Source organism: Ursus americanus, chromosome 22, assembly GCF_024610735.1.
Source record: "Ursus americanus isolate L20-20 chromosome 22, mUrsAme1.1.p, whole genome shotgun sequence".
Taxonomy (NCBI): Eukaryota; Metazoa; Chordata; class Mammalia; order Carnivora; family Ursidae; genus Ursus; species Ursus americanus.
The window spans coordinates 37,551,339-37,574,943 of NC_142148.1; the positions used below are offsets into that span (position 1 = coordinate 37,551,339).

Consider the following 23,605-nt stretch of genomic DNA (forward strand, 5'->3'; position numbering starts at 1 on the left):
ATGCCTGTCTTTCTAGGAACTCCCAACAGATATCCCTGATATATTCACTTCTCTCCAATTTCATCCTTATCAGTCCACGTTGTCAACACCTCCCAACTGTAACAACTTCCTAACTAGTCTCCTCACTTCTATTCTTGCCCCAACCCTCAACCCACATGACACAGAACAGCCCAAGAGAACTCTGTAAAATGTGAATGAGATGGCATCACTTCGCTACTTTTAACTCTTCAATGGCTACTCATCATTCATGAAATAAAATGGAAACTCCTGCCCATGATCTACCAGATCCTAATGGAGCCAGCACCCAGCTACCTCTCCAGCTTCATTTCATACCATTCTCCCCTTGCACGCTGCTTTAGGCACACTGAGCCTCTCCTCATTCCTCCAATATGCCAACTCCCCACCAGGGGCATTGCACATGCAGTTCATTCTGCCTGAAATGAGTTCTACTGACTCTTCATCTTATTTTTCAAATATTATGTCCTCAGAGAGATCTGCATTGATCACTCCAACTAAAGGAGTCTTCCTTTGAGTCTCTTTTGTGTCTCTCACATCCAAGATACTCTGTATCACATCATCTTATGGGGAGTTTTTTTTCTTCCTGTTACCAAACATGGTAACTAGCTTACTTAATTATATACTTCTATGTTTCTGTTTCTATCCACTAAAATGTAAAGTTTCATTATTGCATGAATTTCCTCCACCTTTTTCACCATTGCTTTTCTTATTACCTAGCTCCACACCAAGAGTAACTGCTTAATAAATATTTCCTGAGGAAAAAAAATGAATCTTCTGAATAAGACTAGCTAAATATATTCTCCATGAGATCAACTGGTATTTCTCACCGTAAAAATCCTAAACTCATGTCAAAAAAAAAAATACGGGGCGCCTGGGTGGCACAGGGGTGCCTGGGTGGCACAGCGGTTAAGCGTCTGCCTTCCGCTCAGGGCGTGATCCCGGCGTTCTGGGATCGAGCCCCACATCAGGCTCCTCTGCTATGAGCCTGCTTCTTCCTCTCCCACTCCCCCTGCTTGTGTTGCCTCTCTCGCTGGCTGTCTCTATCCTGTCGAAAAAATAAATAAAATCTTTAAAAAAAAAAAAAATCCATACAAGAATGTTCAGACCAGGGGCACCTGGGTGGCTCAGTTGGTTAAGCTTGTGCCTTCAGCTCAGGTCATGATCCCGGGGTCCTGGGATCCAGCCCCGTGTCAGGCTCCTTGCTCAGAGGAGAGCCTGCTTCTCCCTCTCCCTCTGCCTACCGCTCCCCCTGCTTATGTGCGCTCTTCCCCCCCCCCGCTCTGTCAAATAAATAAATAAATAATCTTATATTCACAATAGTTAAAATCTGGAAACAAATTATAGGAAAATGGAAAAACAAATTATAGTATATTCATACTAGGGAATATTAATTACTCAGTATATAAAAAAAGAATGAGCCAGTGATAAGTGTCTCAAAAGCACTTTGTGCAATCAACCAAAAAGAAAGAGTACCTTCTATATGATTTTAACTATATAAAGTTTAAGAACAATACAAAACATCTATGGTGAGAAAAATCAGAGCAGCAGTTGCCTGTAGAAGGTGGAGAATGGCTGGAAGGAAGCACAAAAAGAACTGGAAATGTTCTACATCTTGACAGGCATGTGGGTTACACGAATATACACATTTATAAAAATGATTAAATTGTTCACTGCGTACAAATTTTATCACAGTTTTTTAAAAGGTGAAAGTCTTAAATTTGCTAACTCAGATATCACATGGGATACAGAAACCCAAGAAAGGGGATCACACTATTATCCACTTTCACCAAGACCTACTTACAAATTTGTTCATTCACCTCCTCATTTCCTACTCTATTCTGGTAGAAAAATGAAAAGACTTGTACCAAAATGTTTGAAAAATTGTTCCTTGTAGCAACATACTGGGAAAATATATATCACTATGAAAGATAATTATGCATTTATATAAAGTAATATAAAACCATGACAGAAAGCATAAACCATGAGCAATTATAAAAGGAATAGCCAATAAAGAACATTAATGAGATTTCAAAGTACATCAAATGCCTGTGATGTGAGACACCCATCATGAATTGTGTGCTAACAAACCCCAAGCCACAGGCTGAACAAGAATGTTGTGGTTTTCAACTTCTTTCTACCCCTCAAAACACCTAAGAAATGGACTCATGATGACACACTAGCATGCAAAATGCAAAGAAGGCAAAAGACTAAGAAACAGAGACACGTAATTAGAATGTAAAAAAATCTACATGAATCCAGTATATACATTTCCTTATAACACACTCTACCCTCTAAACAGCCACGTTAAGAGTCACCATCTAGAGCTGCAAGAACCAAAACAGTAGTCATGGGCCACATGTAGCTACTGAGCACTTAAAATGTGGCAAGAGCATATGAGAAACTAAATTTTTAATTTTATTAGAAGTTAACTAATTTTAATTTTAAAACATATTCAATTCAATCATTAGAAAGTTTTAAGTATGTTTAGAATAACATGTTATGTAAACCTACTTTTTCAACTGTTAATTTTATGAAATTTAAGTACAAACCAAATATTTCTAATGAAAACTTAGTGCCATGATTGAGATGTGCTATAAGTATAAAATATACACTGGTTTTGAAGACTTATTAAAAAAAAAAGAAAGAAAGAAAGAAAGAAAGAAAGAAAGAAAGAAAGAAAGAAAGAAAGAAAAAGGAAAGCTCAACAGCTCACTTATAATTTTTTCATTGGCCACATTTTTGAAGGGATATTTTAGATTTACTGGTGTAAATAAAATAATTATTAAAATTAATTTCACCTGTTTCTTCTTACTTTTTTTAAATGTAGCTACTAGAAAACTTAAAAGTACCTATGTGGCATGCGCTGTATTTCTACTGGAAAGTATTATTCTAAAGCTTATATGTCTAAAAGCAGATCATAGATATCATTATGATACATTAATGATTGATATTTCAAACACCTCCTGACCTTTTCATTTGATTGTCTTCTTTTCTTTAGTTGAATGAAATCTGTTTCCACCCTTTCTGCCAGCTCTAGTTTCCTCTTGTTTCTTTTAAATGCAGCTAAACTGAATCCTATAAAAGAAACATTAAAAATAACATTTGAGAAATATTAGGGCAATGAGGTAATGAGATTTCCTGAAGAGCCCTCCTTAAGAATGTTGAATAAAGGGTTAAAAAAAAAAAAGTTTTTCCAATGTACACTGAGGTGGTAGGAGAATAAGAGAAATAACCTAAGGTTAAAGAAGTAAAGGTTAAATCCAGATAGGCAAGTGAGTCCTGAGGTAGATGGTACCCAGAGGTATCTGCTAATGCATGCTACTGCCAACTTTGGTTTTGCAGGTCTCTGTGCATAAAGGACAAGGAAGGAAATCTGGGGGCAATACAGCATGAGAAAACATATTAGAGATTTTCCACAAAAAAAAGTAAGGAATTTCAAGGAGTCACATGCCCAGTGAAAAGGAAAACTAGAAAAGGCCACTTATACAAAGAAACAGGAAACTTGCAAGTTTCAGCTGTGGCTATAAACGTAAAGGAGGAAAAGTCTCACTAGAAAATTCATGAACAAAAAGTACATTCAGACAAGTTTAGAGGAGAATTCTTATTATCTGTGTGGTCTGAACATAAACACACACACGTGCGCACATGCGCACACACGATTTTGGTGCTGTAGAGCTTCAAAAACCAACCAAAAACAAATGCAAATACTCCCTGGAAAAACACTTCTTAACTTACCAGACCTCAGAGAATTCCCACGTTCCAATTAATATGAGCCCATAGTTTAAAAAACAAAAAATTTACAAAATACATGAGAAACAAATCACCAAAAACAATAGACTAAAAGCCAACCAAATATAAGAAAGCATAACATGACCTACAAATGCCTCAAATAATGGAATAATAAAATATAGAACATAAAACATGTTTATGTTCACAGAAATTAGGAAAAAAGATATTGAAAATACGATTAAGGGATGAAAAATGATAAAATTACCAGGCAGACTTGAAGAAGAACAAATGGAGCTTCTAAAAATAAGAAATATAATAACTAAAAATTTTAAACTTGACATATAGATTTCAACAGCCAATTAGATTCAGCTGATAAAAGAGAAATTATAAACTAGAATATAACGCTAAAGAGATGATCAAGGTTTTCTGATTATGGCATACTAAATTATTCAGAGTAATTCTCCTACTGAATTTTCTAAAAATGTTGGATAAAATATGAAGAGGGGCGCCTGGGTGGCACAGAGGTTAAGCGTCTGCCTTAGGCTCAGGGCGTGATCCTGGTGTTGTGGGGTCGAGCCCCACATCGGGCTCCTCTGCTGTGAGCCTGCTTCTTCTTCTCCCACTTCCCCTGCTTGTGTTCCCTCTCTCGCTGGCTGTCTCTATCTCTGTCAAATAAATAAATAAAATCTTTAAAAATATATATATATGAAGAAACACCACCTTAAAAACATTAAAAACCATATAAAAAGTACCAAGCTAAATTCTGGGGGTAAACTGAGGATTAATGCTATTATTATTTCACTGTGAGCATTTGCCAACACTAGCACACATGAGTTTGGTTAAATGGCATCAAGGAGAGACATAAGACAAGCCCAGAGGCCGTTAAAGGTAGGAGTTTCATAAGAGACACTTCCCACAATAAGCTGGGGGCTGAAAGGGCTAATGCTCTCACAGTAGAACTGATTCAGAACTATGCAAGTCCACCCCTACCTTCTATTCCAACACCAAGTACATTCAAGCAAGACTGTCTTGGATAAGAGGGAGAAAAGATTAAGGAGGAGGAAAAGGACAGGGATAAGAGAACTTAGAAAGAATAAAAACTACCCCTGAGAAGTCTGGAGTTGACTGGAGCCCTTGCATAGAGATTTGCAAACATGTAGCCTGGGTGGGTCAGGGAATGTTAAGCTTTGAACTAAGTTTAAATAGATTCTGATTAATGGTGTGTGAAATAATAGAAAATATATATATATTGGTCTCTGCCCTTTGCTCCTTGGAAAGATCTCTTAAAACCCTTGTAATTTCCTAAATTATAAGAGCACTAGGACCATCTTTTTTTGTAATATTTGGTCTTTGACCCCAGTTTCTGACAGAGTTCCTAAATCCCTTGGCATTTCTTGAGTGGTATGAATGTCTTTTATTTTAATGAAGCAACTTTCTTAGTGGGCTCCTAGATAGCATCAGGATGAAGACTGGTCACCAGAAAGACTAAACCATGATTAAAATCTTGAAACTTTCAGCCCTGTCCCTATCCTCTGGGCAGGAGGGAAGTAGTGGCAGTTGAGTTAAGGACTGAGCATGCCTACATGATGAAACCTCCATAAAAATTCCAAAAGTACAAGGCTTGGAGAGCTTCCAGGTAGCTAAATATACACGTCAGGAGGATGATACAAGTTAGCTGAACCCAAGGAGGATCATGGGAACCTCTGATTTACAGCCAGTTGGTCAGAACTACAAGTGACAACCTAGGAGAGGTGGTAGATTTATGAGACTAAGCCCTAACCTGTGTGGTCTACACTAACTCCAGTTAGAGTCAGAATTGAAATGAATTAGTAGGACACCCAGATGGCATGGAAGAATTGCTTGGTGTAGAAACCCACACATCTGGTGCCAAAAATGGTGTAGATAGGTTTTTTTGTTTTGTTTAGTTTTTAATTTGTATTTATTTATTTGAGAGAGAGAGAGCGCACATAAGTGGGGGGCAGGGGCAGAGGGAGAGAGAGAAGTAGACTCCCCACTGAGAAGGGAGCCTGACATGGGGCTCAATACTAGGACCTTGAGATGATGACCTGAGCTGACGGCAGACGCTTAACCAAATGAGCCACACAGGTGCCCCAATGTAGAGAGTTCTGCGTATGATAGTAGTATGAGTAAAGGACAGACAGATGATTGTTTTTCCTATAAACAGTGCACACACAACTGGCAAAAATTAATGCAAAAAATAGTATCTAGAGAAAAACGCCTTCCTCCTAGGGCATGGTGAAACTACACAAATAATTATTCAAGGGCAATGATAAGCACATAGTCAAAGATAATCAGGCACACAAAAAAATGGGGCACCATAAATGAGAACATACAGGAAAAAATTCCAATTTGGATATCAGACACCAGAATTATCAGGCACAAATATAAAACAAGTACACTCCTAATGATTAAAAAACAGACCAAAAAACATGAAAAACATCTATAGTTCATACTATAAACTAAAAGAAAGCACAGACTCTTAAAATAAAAACAGAACTTCTAGAAATGAAAAGATAAATAACAAAAACTAAAATCTCAGTGTACATGTTTCATAGCTGATAGGATAAAGAAAAAAAGAACGGGTGAATTGGAAGACTGATCAGAAAAAAGTTAGCCAGAATGCAGCTAAAAGAGATAAAACGATAGAAAACATAGAAGAAACATTAAGAAACAGGGAAGATAACGTGAGAAGGCCTAATATTGTGTTTAATCAGAATTTCAGAAGATGGAAGTAAAAGAATGGGATAAAGGTAATGTTTTAAAAAAACTGAATAAGAGGGACACCTGGGTGGCTCAGTTGGCTAAGCACCTGCCTTCAGCTCAGGTCATGATCCCAGGGTCCCGGGATCAAGTCCTGCATAGGGCTCCTTGCTCAGTGTTGAGCCTGCTTCTCCCTCTGCCTGCCACTCCCCCTGCTGTGTTCCTTCTCTATCTCTCTCTGACAAATAATCTTTTAAAAAATAAATAAAACACATCAACAAAAAATAAAATGAAAATAAAAAACTGAATAAGAATTTTTCCAAAATTATGAAACCCACTATTCTACAGATATAATAATTCTAAACAATATCCATAAATTAAATTAAAAACATAAAAGTTCACAACAAGATACATTAAGTAAAAGAGAATAAGAACGATGACACAGAAAAACCTAAAAATAGCAAGAGGGAAAATAGGTTACCTTCAAATAAGTGGCAGTAAAAATGAGAGAAGTCTTTTCAACAGCAAAAAAATGGAAGCCTCAGACAGTAGACTAATTACCAACAATGTGCTGAAAAGAAATATCTGCCAATTCAGAACACTACATTCAGTGAGAATATCCTTCAAAAATGAAGGCTAAATAAAAATAGTTTTATATAAACAAGAATGAGCAAATTCATCACCAACAAGACCTGTAGTAATGAAAATACTACAGGGTGTTCTTCAGAAACAGAAAATAATACAAAATGGAAGCTGAAAGACAAAAAAAAAAAAAAAAAAAAAAAAAAAAAGATGGAGGGGATTAAGTGCAAAGGAAAAAGTAAATAGGCAAACTAAATGAAAACTGACTGTTATAAAATAAAATAATAATGTCTCCCACTGTTTTAAATGCATACTGAGTTTAAAATATAAACACAAAAGTTGGGAAGATGTTAAATGTAGTTCATTCAAGTATTCCACAGTCCTTGCATTGTCTGAGAAGTGGTAAAAAATACCTAATAATAAAAGTATCTAATAGACTTTCATAAGTCAATTATGTATGTTAAAATTTCTAGGTTAATTCAAAGAGAATGGTAAAAGAAGGCAATACAGGTGCACCTAGGTGGCCCAGTCAGTTAAGCATTTGACTCTTGATTTCAGCTCAGGTCATGATCCCAGGGTTATGAGATCAAGCCCTGTGTCTCAGGCTCCATGCCGGGTGTGCAGCCTCCTTGAGATTCCCTCTCCCTTTCCCTCTGCCCCTTTCCTCACACTCTCTCGGGGGGGGGGGGGGGAGAAGAAGCTAATATAAACATACTAATAAAAAAGAAAATGTAATGATAGAAAATAATACTTAGGAAGGCAAGAAATAAGATACAGAAGGAGGCATAGACCATGTGGGACAAATGAGAAACAAACAGTAAAAGAGTAGATTCAAACCCAAATATGGGAGTAATTGAATTAAACATAAATGGACTAAATGCACCAAGTAAAATACAAAGATCACCAAAAAAAATTTTTGATATATATGTGCCATTTCGAAGAGACACATCTTAAATATAAGAATACACAGAAAGATTGAAAACAAAAAGAAAAAGATATACATGCAGACACTAAGCAAAGGAAGCTATTACAGTTATATTTTTTATTTCTTCTTTTTTTTTAGAGAGAGAAAGATTGCAAGTGCAGGGGAGGGAAAGAGGGAGAGGGAGAGGGAGAGAGAGAGAATCTTAAGCAGTCTCTACACCCAGTACGGAGCCCAATGTGGGGCTCAATCTCATGACCCTGAGATCATGACCTGAGCCAAAATCAAGAGTCAGAAGCATAACTGACAGAGCCACCCAGGCGCCCCTACAGTTATTTTAATGTCAAACAAGTAGAGTGCAAGGCAGAAAGCATTACTAGATAGGGGGTGCCATTTCGTCAAAATAAAAAGGCCAATGAACCAAAGCCTTTTGTGGGGCTGTTAACACATGCAAGTAAATATATGGCAACCATAGCAAAAGAAAAATAAATAATTCTTTCATAATATTGTATGTGATAAATACGAGAAATATAAAGTTGTTTCAACATTTTAAAAAAATCAACATAATTCATTAGACTAACAAATTAATGTCTTCCTTTTCTCCAAGAAGACATAGAAATGACCAACAGACACCTGAAAAAATGCTTCACATCTCTCGTCATCAGGGAAACACAAATCAAAACCACAATGAGATACCACCTCACACCGGTCAGAATGGCTAAAATTAACAAGTCAGGAAATGACAGATGTTGGCAAGGATGTGGATAAAGCGGAACCCTCTTACACTGTTGGTGAGAATGCAGGCTGGTATGGCCACTCTGGAAAACAGTATGGAGGTTCCTCAAGATGTTAAAAATAGAGCTACCCTATGACCCAGCAATTGCACTACTGGGTATTTACCCCAAAGATACAGGTGCAGTGAAAAGAAGGGACACATGCACCCCAATGTTCATAGCAGCAATGTCCACAACAGCCAAACTGTGCAGGGAGCCCAGATGTCCATTAACAGATGAATGGATAAAGAAGATGTGGTTCATATATACAATGGAATATTACTCAGCCATCAGAAAGAATGAATACCTACCATTTACATCAACGTGGATGGAACTGGTATTATGCTAAGTGAAATAAGTCAAGCAGAGAAAGACAATTATCATATGGTTTCACTCATATGTGGAATATAAGAAGTAGCACAGAGGATCATAGGGGAAAGGAAGGAAAACTGAATGGGAAGAAATCAGAGAGGGAGACAAACCATGAGAGACTCTTGACTTTGGGAAACAAAGTGAGGGTTGTGGAAGGGGAGGCAGGAGAGGGGAAGGGATAACTGGATGATGGGCATTAAGGAAGGCACATGATGTGATGAGCACTGGGTGTTATACACAACTGATGAATCACTGAACATTACATCTGAAACTAATGGTGTACTATATGTTGGCTAATTAAATTTAAATTTTAAAAAAAGAAAAAAAAATAATGTCCTCTTAATAAACAAAAATATAATATTAAATTCATTAACAAATTTAAATCGTGCAAAATAAAACTCCCTAAATACAACATACAACTAAATTTTCAATCAAATGCATTATACTTAAATATGTACAATTATCATTGCTTCTATTAAACTGTACTGATGATCCTTCGTCAATATGAAAGGGAAAAAATAAGTATAAAGATTCAAAAGAAGGAAATAAAACTATCATTATTTACAAATGACGTGTTTATGAATTTAGGAATCAACCAGAATCTACAAATAAATTATAAGGATTAATAAAAGGGTTTAGTAACATAGCTGCAAAAATATGTGTATATGCCTATATACAAATATACACAAACATACATATATGAAATACAATTATACTCATTGGCAAAAACCATTTTGAAAAATACTTTGACATCATCTGGTAAAGATGAAGATAGGCACACAATGATCCAGCAATTCTACTACAGTTCATGTATTTAGAGAAAGCCAACTGATACAGAATATATGTACAAGAAAACCTGTAGGTGCGTTATAACGCCAAAATCATTGTCTACCTACAGGAGGTATGTCTACAAGAGTTCACAATAAATAGGTTAAAAAAGCAAAATGGAGAAAGATATTATTTACAATGCCAACCAAAACTGCAAAATATCCAGAAGTAAACTAACCAAGAAGTCTGAAAACAATACTGTAGTAATGACATAAGAAATGAACCCAAAACAAAACAAAACAAAAAGTTAATGGAATTAACCACCAAATTCAGAAACAAATTCATGTATATTCTAATGGAATCTGAGAAAAAAAGTGATATTTCATACCAGTAGGAAATGAATATGTTATGCAATAAGCTGTCTTGGCATAATGTTATCTATTTGGAAAAATAAATTAGATTCCTATCTCCCACTACACATAAAAATGAAATCTTTAAAGTATTAATGATTTAAATATATAAAACCTAAAAAAAAGGGCCCAAAAAAGTTAAACCATCACACAACAATATAGGCATAACTACCAGGATTTTTTGAGAGAGACTTGATTTTTTTAGTTTAATTGGTTTTAATTTTAAAGTAGAAGATTTTCCATACAATGTTATCAAAGCCAGAACCTGTTAAAATGATGGCTGACAGATATAATCACTTAAAATTTAAAATGCCCATAAGGCAAAAGACATCACATGCAAAGGTAATGATAACTTATTTAAGTTTTTTAAGTATATGAAAATAGCTACGAGACAGGATTAATATCCTTAAATCAGAATGATATAATACAAAACAAAAGAGTTAGAAGATGGCCAAGTAGGAAGTGCCAGGAATCCATATCCCCACCTAAATAATAACTGGTCTGCCAGAATCTAATGCAAATGTTATGGAACTCTGGAGTCTATTTAAGGTTGTGACTTTCAAAGGAAGGCTTGAAGTAAACTGTGGTTAGTTTGGGGTCAATTTCAGCTCTTACTGCAGTAGCATCTACCCATTCCCCATCCCCATCCCTCTGGCAGACAACCATGCGTGTATTCCTAGAGCAGACTGCATACAGCCTGTGACAGCCAGCTTGGAAGACCCTGTCCTCCAAATACTAGGATATGTGCTCTGATTGCTTCTTGCTGGTACTGGTCACAAGGTACAGACACAGAGGCATGCACCCACTGTTGCAATGCCCTCCCTCTCCAAGATGAATTGACTTCCATGGAATTTAAAAGGCTGGTGCTGTTTTCCCACCTTCATCTTTTCTCTTTTTCCCCTTTTGGGAGACATTTAAGGAGACATACAAATGGCCAATAAGCACATGAAAAATGTTTAACATCATAATCATTAGGGAACACAAACCAAAACCACAATGAAATGCCACTTCATACCCATTAGAATGATTATTATTTAAAGAAAATAAATAGGCAGCAAGTGTTGGTAAGGATATGGAGAAACTAGAACCCTTGTGCACTATTTGTGGAAATTTAAAATGGTATTGCCACTATGGAAGAGAGTATGGTGGTCCTTCCCAAAACTGGAAATAGAATTACCATAAAATCCAGCAATTTCATTTCTTAGTATTCAAAAGGGTTGAAAACAGGGATTCTAACAGATATTTGTACATCCGTGTTCATAGCAGCATTATACACAGTAGCCAAAGGTTGGCAGCAACCAAGTATATATCAATAGGTAAATAGATAAACAAAATGTGGTATATATATTGTGGAATATTTTTCAGCCTTAAAAAGAATTTTATTGTTTGTAAGTAGTCTCCACACTGGGTGTGGAGCTCAATGCAGGACTTGAACCCAAGACCCTGAGGATCAAGATCTGAGCTGAGATTAAGAATTGGATGCTTAATTGACTGAGCCACCCAGGTGCCCCACAGCCTTAAAAAGAAATTCTGACAGGTGCTACAACATGGATGAACCTTGAGGTCATCACGCTAAGTGAAAGAAGCCAGTCATAAAGAGACAGATAATGTATGGTTCCACTTATATAGGGTAACTACAGTAGTCAAATTTTAATGATAGAGATCAGAATGGTGGTTATCAGGGGCTAAGTGGAGGGGAATAGGGAATTACTGTTTAATAAGTACAGAGGTTCAGTTCTGAAAGATAAAAAGGGTTCTATAGAAGGATGGTAGTGACGGTTGCACAAAAAATGTGAATACACTTAAAGCCACTGAACTGTACCATTAAAAATTGTTTAAGATGATAAATTTTATGTTATGTGTACTTTGTCAAGACATTCAAAAAGAATTACAGAAAAAAATGTACACAAATGTTTATAGCAGCATTATTTATAACAGCCCCAAACTGGAAACAATCCAGATGTCTTTCAATGGTTAAATGGTTAAACAAACAGTGGTACACCCATAGCAAGGATTACTTAGCAATAAAATGGAACATGCTATTAATAAATACAACCACCAGGGAACTATACTGAATTATTAAAAAGCCAATTCGCAAAAGGTTACACATACTGTATGATGTCATTTATATAACATACTTGAAATAGCAAAATTATACTAATGGAGAAGAGATTAGTGGCTGCCAGGGGTTAAGGAAGGCATAGAGGTGAGTGGGTATGACTATAAAAAGGCAACATGAGATACTCTTGTGAAGGTGGAAGTGTTCTGCATCTTGACTAAATCAACATCAATATCCCAAATATAATACTGCACTATAGTTCTGCAAGATTATTACATTCAAGGAAACTGAGCAAAGGATCCATGGGGATCTCTCTGTATTAATTCTTATAACTGCATGTGAATTTATAATTACCTAAAAATAAAAAATTTAAAACAGCATAACTGGCCATATTAAAGAGTTAAGTACTGATATATCACATACCTGTTACAATAAAATTCTAAAATTAGTACATAAAATGTTTTATCAATCATGTTGTCTTTCAAAGTATCCTACTCAAAGGCAGAAAAACTGTAAGAACAGAAACCAGCCAATAAAAAAAAAAAGGATTCCATGTGGCAGAATCATGCCCACAAATTGACAGGATACAACAATGTCTGCAATCTACTCTTTACTTACATTTAAACATACACCTCAGGTCCAATCAAAGCATAAAACAGCTGAAAATTAAGAAATAGATTGTAGCAACTTTGTAGCACAAACTATTTAAGGTTGGCCTGGGTGGCGCAGTCGTTAAACGTCTGCCTTCGGCTCAGGGCGTGATCCCAGCATTATGGGATCGAGCCCCACATCAGGCTCCTCTGCTGGGAGCCTGCTTCTTCTTCTCCCACTCCCCCTGCTTGTGTTCCCTCTCTCGCTGGCTATCTCTCTCTCTGTCAAATGAATAAATAAAATCTTTAAAAAAAAAAAAGAAAGAAAAGAAACAACAAAACTATTTTCCTTTCAATTTCAACTTTAATGAATCGTCTGGAAGGACTCAAAAGCACGTACAAGCTTTATCCGACATTGTTAAAATTGAATGTATATTGAAATTACCTGCAAAACTTCAAAAACTTCGGATGCCTGGGTGCCAGCTACAGAGTTGCTGATTTTGGATGTAGCCAGGGCTTCGGAGTTTTTCAAAGCTCTCTAGGTATTCTAATATGCAGCCAAAGTTGAGAACCACTGCTCTAATGGTTACACCTAACTCCAGATAGGATCAATCACTAAAATCACAAGTCAGTGCTAAAGAGCTAGACCTATTAAAGTCTGATAAAATCACATCACCAGGATCATTTTCATGTCCAACATATTAATAATAGTAAGAATGATATTAATAGTTAACATTTGAGCATTTCTATGTTAACAATTTCTGCCAGAAATTGGAATAAGAATTCCTTATATGTTATTTCAAGTAATCACAATCTCTCCATAAAAAAAGTTTCTTGGAGGTAATTTGCCCATGGTGACAGAAAGAATATGCCTCTAAAGCCTATACTCTGAGCTACTACGTGGTCAATAATGGCAGCAACTTTACAAAGACAGACTTCTCAAAAGTAGACAAAGAGTAAATGTCTTGGGAGGGGAAATGCAATAGCCGGCATAATGGTAAATGTACATTCTGATTCAGCAAATCTACTTTCCACTAGATAAACAAAACACTTAAGGACAAAGGGATATGTACAAGAATATTTGTGAAATCATCAATGGTAATGGCAAAATCCAGAAACAACCTGAATGCCCATCAATAAATATCTAAATAAATAAGGTACACGCTATTCGGCAGTTTAAAAATTAATTGATCTATATAGATCAACATGGAGAGATCTCAAAATACATTTTGATGACTGACAAAAAAATCAGAAGCATCATATTATGGGGCGCCTGGGTGGCACAGCGGTTAAGCGTCTGCCTTCGGCTCAGGGCGTGATCCTGGCGTTGTGGGATCGAGCCCCACATCAGGCTCCTCCACTATGAGCCTGCTTCTTCCTCTCCCACTCCCCCTGCTTGTGTTCCCTCTCTCGCTGGCTGTCTCTATCTTTGTCGAATAAATAAATAAAATCTTAAAAAAAAAAAAAAAGCATCATATTATGATAAGACTTATCTAAAAACTTACTAAAGATACTATAGTGATAACAATTATCTAAAGCTAACAAAAATAATACTACTATACATTCCAGCATTTCTGTTGACACAGAAAGAAACAAATCAACAAATAAGTTTGGTTATGGGAGTAGACAGGAGAGGCTGGGACTGGGAAAGGAAGTAAAGAGGAAGGTTAGGTTTATGTAGAATGCTCTAATTTTTAAAAAGGTAACATATTCCTGTACCACACAATTAAAAAGTAACAGATATAATGTTTAACTAACCAACTCTCTTTTAGAATATGAAATTTATTATATTTTGTTAATTCATATTTGTTATTTATATTATTATATCTATTAATAGTACACATTTACAAAGCACAGGTTCCAGCTCCTGGTAATGGAGTAGCTTATAGGAGACTAACCCATAGACCAATAACAATTACAAACTGTAGTCAGAATTTTTTTAATTAAAAAAAAAAAGTTATTTGAAGGCTAGTGACCAAAAGCTGGAAGAAATAGAAGAGGATTCAACCACTGAAAGAAAAAAAAAACAAAAAACGAGATGAGATCCACATTCACACAGCTTTCCCCATGAGGCACTACAGTCAAAACTGCAGATGTACAGCAAAAAGATCTCAAATCGAAAATATAGTCTTGCCAGATGGAGAGAAGGTGTTTGGGGCTACTGAAGCAGCTAGAAATTGAGGGAGGAAACCTGGTGAGGAGAAAGCTACACACATTAAAAAAAAAAAGGGAAGCCCCCAAATCTGTGTAAACATCCTTTCAAATTCTTGAATAAGCCCTTAACTGTTCATACAAGATGCAAGATTCTATAGAGTTTAGTGAGGAAAACAACAGGTGAAAAGCTGACACAGATTTTGAAAAATACATTGCTGTAGGAGAGACAAAGTTTCAAGTTTGCGACTTTCGAATAAAACCCTAGAAAGGCCATATCTTAGGAAGAAAGACCACAGGCTAGTACCAAGGATTAACTCTAAGTTTAAGAAGAAAACTGAAATAGACTCACTTTCTTCCAAATCAAGGTGATCTACCAATGATTTTACTAAATGCTAGAACAAAACTCAACATCATTCAAAGGAATACAACAAATTCACATCTCTACAACATATCATCCACAATGACCGGGTTGCAATAAAAAATATATATATATATATATGAGACACACAACAACAACAAAAAAATGGGATCTAGGGTCAAGGAAAAAAAATTATCAACAGAAACTGACCTCCCAGTGACCTAGATTTTAGAATTAGCAATCAAAGTTTTTAAAATAACAATAAACATGTTAACAATGGATATAATAAGTGAAGACAAGGGGAATTTCAGGAGAAATATAGAAACTTCTAAAACAGGGAAACTTTAGAACTGAAAATACAGTATTTTATATTGTAAAAAAAAATCACTACATGAGGTTCATATCAAAGTGGACACTGCAAAAGAAAAGACTGGTGAACTTGAACACAATTCAACAGAAATCATACAAATGGAAGTATAATAGTTAATTTTATATGTCAGCCTCCCTGGGCCACAGGGTGCCCAGATATTTGGTCAAACATTATTCTGCATGTGTCTGTAAGGGTGTGTTTGATGAGGATGAGATTAACGTTTAAACAGGTAGACTGAAACAGATTGCCCTCCCTAAGGTAGGTGGACCTTATTCAGTCAGTTGAAAGCCTTCACAGAACTAAAAGGCATACTCTCCATAAATAAAAGAATCCTTTTTGCCTGACTGCCTTCAAACTGGAACACTTTTTCCTGTCTTTACACTTGAACTAAAACACTAGCTCTTCCTCAGTCTCAAGCCTGCCAGCCTTCAGACTAAAAGTACATAACTAGCTCTCCTGGTTCCCAGACCTTTGGACTTGGATTGGACTACACCATTGGCTCTGCTAGGTCTCCAGCTTCCTGCTGACCCTGAAGATCTTGGGACTTGTCAGCCTCCATAATGTATTAAATATAAAAGCCAACTCTTTATAATAAATCTGATAGATAATTTCTTATTTGTTCTGTTTTACTAGAGAATTCTGACTAGTATAGTAAGCACAAAGGCAAAACACAGCAAAAAATAAGAGCTTCAATAACATGTGACAGTGTCAAGTGTTTTCATAAAAGTAGAACGAAAGTTCCAGAAACAAATGATGAAGATTATGGACCAGAAAAAATATCTAAACAAATACTATCCAAAAGTTTTCCTAATTTGATTAAAAACATTAACCACAGATTCAGCAGGCACAGTAAACAAGGCACAAAGAAACCACACCTAGACATATCATGGTTAAACTGCTGAAAGCCAAAGATAAAAAAACAATTCCTTAAAGAAGAGAAAAAGAACAAAATTCTGATTCATGCTACAAACATGGATGAACTTTGAAAACATTATGCTAAGTAAAACAAACCAGACACAAAAGGACAAATACTGTATGTTTTCACTTATAAGAGCTACCTAGAACAGGCAAAGTCATAGATAAAGAAAGTAGAATGGAGGTTACCAGCACGTGAAGAGAAGGGGGAATGGGTAGTTATTGTTTAATATGTACTGAGTTTTCTAACTGGGATGATAAAAAAGTTATAGAAATGCATAGTGGTGACAGTTATACAACACTGAGTGTACTTAGTACCACTGAATTATATACTTAAAACCGTTAAAATAGTAAATTTTACGTTATATATTTTTTACCACAATAAAAAAAAGGGAAAAAAAGTGCTAAAAGATAAAAACCTGAAGTCTGTATCCAACAAGAAATTATATTTTAAAAGTAAAGGCAAAACAAAGATTTTTTCAGATGACAAGCTGATTTTTCACCACTACACCTACCACATTACCAGAAATGCTTGTTCTAGGCTGAAGAGACTAATACCAAATAGAAATTCACATCTACATATGGGAATGAAATATTAAGTATGTGAGAAACTATGTAAAAGATTATTTTAGAATAAACCTGAGAAAGACATTCTGAAAACTTCTGGAACACTGTAAGGGGATAAAAACCTACCAGTGATGTCCTCCCAACACCACAAAAGGTAATCAAGTTCAAAGCACATCATTAAGAACCAGTATACAAGGTAATTTTGATTGAGGATTAGACAAGTGCCCTTAATTTTTTTTAATCTAAGTAACAGTTACAATTTCTCCTTCCAAATTCACCATAGGTCAATACTATTCTTTAAAAAAAAAAAAAAAAAGATGAATATAATCACCAAACTTTCGAATACCTTATTTATTCAGAGAACATTTCTTGTTAGTTATATAGAAAAATCCATGGCATAATACAAATATATATTTCTTATTTTGACAATACTAATGTATACTCAAAAATATTTGTCATCCTGCAAAATATTCTAGTAATAGTGATTTTATAGCACCTTTTTATATAAATGTTCTGAAGTAAAATTGGCAGACTGAACACATGAATGAGTTCATTTCCACACCCCACTAAAACCTTACCAAAAAGAAATTTAAGGGAGAAAAAAGATTGACACACACAAGTGATGATGATAAGAAGGGCAGTATCAACACAATTTCAGAAAACAGAACGCAAATGGACAATTACTGACTGAGGAGAGGAAGATGAATCCCGATGCCTGGTAGCCAAGACATCACAAAGCAAACTAATCTCCACCACAGTAAACAAATTCCTGCCAAAGAAACACCAGAAGAGCTTAGAATAGAAGGCATCTGGTATTTCTGAAAGCCAGTTTGGGACTAAAATTAGGAGAACTGGTGGAAAATGTCAAGAAGAAACACACAGATGCCTAAATCTCCTCCACATGCTTGCAGAAAATATGAGGTAAACTCTTCAGAGACACTCAACCATACAGGCCCCAAATTAGTGGATATTCAGCACACATGGGGGCAGGTATCAGGGGCTCTACTTAAAACAGGGTTCTACATGAAAGTCTAAAACAGAAAAGGTGAGATCTCCAGCTGCTTCCCTTGTTCTGCACCAGAATACTGGCTATAGAGCTGCCAGACCTGGGAAAAATGTCTCTCTCCCTAATCCAAAAGAAAAACAAAATTTTGTTTTTTTGGGGGGAACAAACACCTAGAAATTCCTCCAACAAAAAAGCCTGATCACACCACTCCTTTTGAGGTCAACAGGACCTGCCATTACACACAAAGCTTACAAATGTCTTTTAAGTACCACATTCATAATTAATAAATAAATAAATAAAGTAAGTAAGTAAGTACCATACTCAGGAGTATGAAAACAGAAGGGGTGACTAGCACTAGATAGTTGGAAAAATTTGCTAACATGTATGAAACAAACAAAACAATACTACTGATTTCATTTTGTTTTGAAACAAAACAAAAACAGCAGATAACAAATTTTAAACCATAATGGTCCCAAGAGAGATGAGTGAAAATACTGAGTTCATGAAGTAAGAACAGGGCACTACATTTTAAAAGTATTAGTCACTGGGGTGCCTGTCAGTGGAGCCTGCGACTCTTGATCTCAGGGTCATGAGGTCAAGCCCACGTGGGTCTAGAGCTTACTTCAAAAAAAAAAAAGGTATTAGTCATAGATGAACCCCTAGAAATTAAAACAAAAGCCAAAATTACAAATTCATCAGAAGTAGAAGGTCTAGGAGATAAAACTGAAGACATTTCTGAGACAGCAAGATAAAAGAGATTTCAAAAAGGAGAAAAAATAATTTTTGAAAAAGATACAAGGGACTGGAGCATAAGATCCAACATCCAGTTCACAGAAATTATAAAAATAAAATAAAGGAAAGATAAGGGAAGAGATTAATACACAGTTTTTTTTACTTTCCCCAAAACTAAACTACATGAATTTCCAGATTAAAAGTACTCAAGTACTCAGTAAGTACCAGGCATACTGAATAAAAAAAGACCCATTCCAAGATGCTTCATTATATTAAGAACACAGGAATTAAGACTTCCTTCCAAAGATGAAAAATACACCACAAAGAACTGGGAATCAAAATACATAACAGCAAGCCTGAACGCTAGAACATAAGCGAACAATTCCTTCAAAACCTAGGGAAAACGATTTCTAGTCTTGCATATACCAAATAAGGGAATAAAACGAGAGAGAAAAAAAAAAGTGAGATTCAGGAAACAGAGAATCTGATATTGGAGAGATGAAAAGGAAATCCAAAATGATGGTGAGGTAAAGACCAGGGATGACAGTCACACAGCAGGCTTCCTGAGCACCCATTCTAGACTTGAAGGTGCCAAGTCGCATGTCTCCAAAGAAAAACAAAATGGAACTACCAAAAGACCAGATTTGTCTGGGCGACATAAGAACTCTACATAAATTCCACTGGGAAGATTTTAAGGCTGAATTAGCGGTAGTGACTATGAGAATTAGAACTCCCATATTCCCAGTTTGCCTACCATGCATGTATTTCCCTTCCCTCCGGCCTCCCTATGTTACAACGTTCAGTTACATGGGTGCTCATTTTGAATATAATGTTATTAAGAACTGATCCTTAGGGGAGCCTGGGTGGCTCAATCAGTTAAGCATCTGCCTTCGGCTCAGGTCATGATCCCTGGGTCCTGGGATCGAGCCCCACGTCCCCGCACTCTGCTCAGCAGGGCCTCTCCCTCTGCCTGCCACTGCCCCTGCTTGTGCTCGCTTTCCCTCTATCAAATAAATAAATAAAATATTAAAAAAAAAAGAACTGATCCTTATTATATACCTGCAATGATATATAATCATTTATTTTTTAGACAACTTGGTCTCCTTGGATTTAACAATTCCCCATTTTTTCATCTGATTATTTATAGTCATAGATTACTATGATAGAAAATAACAATTTACTTTAAAAAACAAGTAGTATATGTTTTCAATAGTTGTCTTTTATGCATAAATATGTAGTTATGATTTCATTTTTAAAATAGACATATAAAACATTCACACATATATATTTATAACTCATTTTTCATTTTTCAAAGTCATTAGATTTAATCATATCAGACCTTAGTCTTGACAATTTCTAGTTACTACATAACATTTTACCACATGATAATTTACTTATAGTCCTCTCTGTTAGACATTAGATTTTTAAAATTTTTTTGATATTCTTAATAATGCTTATTGAGAACTACATAAAGTTTTGTCTGTATTTCTAATGTCAAGTTCCTTACAAGCAGAGTAAGTTTAAGGCTTTGCTCTACATTACTCAGTTGTCCTCCAAAATTTCTGCCAATTTATATTTGTACCTACAATGTACTAATGTTCATTTCATCACACATTTATGATCAGTAATACAGTATTTTTAACTCTTTCACAAATTAAGAGGGAACAAATTTAACATGTACTCATTTGAATTTCCCTATTAGTTCTGTTCTATTATCTATTTATGACTTCTGATCATTTTTCTTTTGGGGTATTATTTGTATTTGTGTGGTTTTTAATTTGATATACAGACAGATAAATGTTGACCTGTGTTTTCTTCTCTCTCTCTGAGGGGATAGTATTAAGATTTTATTGTTAATAATTATTTTAAGTAATCTAAAAGGGATCTTTTAGCAATACTTTTATAAAGGCATGAGAACGGGGGGATCCTCAGGAATATAAAAGTGCCTTAAAATCATATAACTTTTTATGTATCTTTTAACTATAAATACTTTGACATATAAGCTTCCTGTCTTAAATATCAGAGTATTATGTGGATTAAAGCAATGTAACACTTCCAGGTATACATGCCAATACAGCTTAATTTTGAAAAGTTTTTACTCACTTGTGGTCATGATGTTAGGAGGGCAAGAGGGTATTCCATGATCTACTGCCCATCTGTAGGCTCCTTCTCCAACTAAAAAGCTAACAACAGAAAAATTATTCTTTTAAAAATTCAGTAGCATCTTCTCCTACATATTCAATAAATATAAATCATATGTAAGGCAACTGAAAAAATGTCTTGCATATAGATATAATTCTAGGTTTACTCAAAATAATGATATGGCTATATGCCTCAAATTTTAAATTTTTCCCCAAGTTAGAAATTTTACAATTGAAAATGGTACAATTTCATTTATAATAACCAACAACTAAAAATTGGCAAAATTCAACATAACAACAACAAAAAAAAGTTGATTTCCCAGTGGAAAATATTAAGATTTATCTTGGATCACCATGGTCACAGATCCATTTAATCAGGTTAAGAATCAAAGTTTCAGTGAGTGTTTTCAGATTTGGTAATTTTGCCTACTATAACAACTGGACCTACTCAAAATGAGTGGGTACATCTAGAGATGCCCCAAAACAATGAGATGTACTTACATTTGCAAGTCTTGATGCAACAAAAACATACCTATGACCTATATAAATGACCCTCAGGTCATTTCTACTGTGGTAGTACTATGGTGTGTACCAAAAGTAATTTTTTAAGCTCTAACTGCAACATAAAGAAGTAAATAAAAGGATACTGTTAGCTAACTGTAAAAAACTTATTTTTCAAAGATTTCAAATAGCATGCAGGATAATTAACTACTCCATTCATTCCCTAACACAGTAATAGCAAGCAGTTACCATCATAATCAATCACTTCATCTCCTTCCATAGCCAACTTCTTAAAGATCTCAGCCAGCTAGTCATGGGTTTCCTTGAACTTGTGCCTGCTCATTAGTTTTCTGCTCCCTATTTTTTGTTTCTGTTCTTCTAATCATTCCAACACTAAAACGCAAAGTAACGCACATCGAAGTCTTTAGATTCATTTGTTAATAAGAAGACCAGTGACAGACTGGCAAAACAAAATCTAAGGAACCACTCAAAAACATCCAAATAGTTCTAATGAGAAACTAAATAGTTAAGTCCGATAACTATTTCCCAATAAACGTAAAGGTAGGAGGCACTGAAAAAAGAGGAAAGGCCCAACAAGAATAAACTTTACCCCTTCAAACTTCTATTTTTTTTAAATTCTAAAGGATTCTGAAAGTAGAAAACAGTTTGTCCTATTCTTCTATCAAATGAAGACCACTGCAAAGAAAATGCAAAGAAAAGCTGTCACATAAAATTCAAATGGAAGAATAACTGAAATAGAAACTTGAATGCGAGTTGAGCTGTCCTGATGGCATTTTTAGCACTTCCTTCTTCTAGAAAAGGAATGTGATATAAGAAACAACTTCTCTTCATGTGAAGATGTAAAAGAGAAGCCAAAGGAGCATATTAAATGATCAGAACAGAAGTTTGGAGCTAAATCTTAGCACGCCCATTGGTCATCTTGGGTTCAATCCCAGTATCTGGAATCAGTGGCATTTTACAAAATATTCTTAGTTTTATTTTTCATTTCTTAAACAGTCATTGCTTTTAAATTAAATCAATTTGCCATTGGCTGCTATGCAAATTTTTAAAATAGTTGAGGCATTTTACAATATTCACAGGAAATTGACTATTTGGAGGCCATCTGTGGATAAGAATACTGAATATCTGACCTTTTCTTACTATCAAAACCTACCTGTCTAGTAGTTAATAATCCAACAAAATGGCATATAAGTGCTTTTGAAATCATTTTAAAATTCTGAAAAGCTACATGATACTAACATGTCCAAAAAATTACTTTCTAGAACATTAAATGCAGTATCAATTCACATTTCTCTCAGTCTTAGTGACTCTCCAAGGAGAAAGCTTTTAGAGAAATTTTGTCTCAATCAAGTTAGGAAATCCCATTGACTCTACCTTTGTAATATATCCAGAATCTGACCATTTCTCACCACCTCTCCTGCTACCACCTTTGTCTGAGTCACCATTATCTGTTACCCGGACTGCTGCAATGGACTCATTACTTTCATGTATGCCTTGCTTTGCTCCCTGCCCCAGTCTGTGCTCACCAGCCACAGACATCCTCGTAAAACACAAGTCAGACAATGACATTCCTCTTCTCAAAACCTGCACAAAACTGGAGTTTTCATGAGAATCCCAAGTGATCTGATTCTTTCTGCTCCTTCCTTACCTCATCTTTTAGTCTTCTTGCCCCCTGGCTTACTCTACTCCAGCCTCCTGTAAAAAACACAAATATGCCAAGGGACTTCCAGTCTCAAGGCCTTCACCCTGAATGTTCCCTCTATCAGGCTCACCCTTTTGTCCCAAATGGCAAATTCCCTCATCTGCTCAAATGTGTCCCCTTAATGAGCTCTATTTAAAACTATACCCAACACACTACACTCCCCTACCCAGGACTCCCAATCCCTGCCATTTTGC

General features: G+C 35.6%; 1 protein-coding gene across 3 annotated transcripts in view; it reads right to left on the reverse strand.

Moving 5' to 3' along the window:
• TASP1 (taspase 1) overlaps nucleotides 1-23,605 on the reverse strand; it is a 253,304-nt gene that overhangs the window by 174,674 nt on the left and 55,025 nt on the right. For all 3 annotated transcript variants that reach the window (XR_006781747.2, XM_045809190.2, XM_045809201.2), the window contains 2 exons: nucleotides 21,150-21,229; nucleotides 2,987-3,093 (listed from right to left, as the gene is read on the reverse strand). Coding sequence is in view for 2 of the 3 variants with exons in the window: in XM_045809190.2 (XP_045665146.1) it covers nucleotides 2,987-3,093; nucleotides 21,150-21,229 (187 nt within the window). In the remaining variant the exon portion in view is untranslated. The remainder of the gene's footprint in view (nucleotides 1-2,986; nucleotides 3,094-21,149; nucleotides 21,230-23,605) is intronic.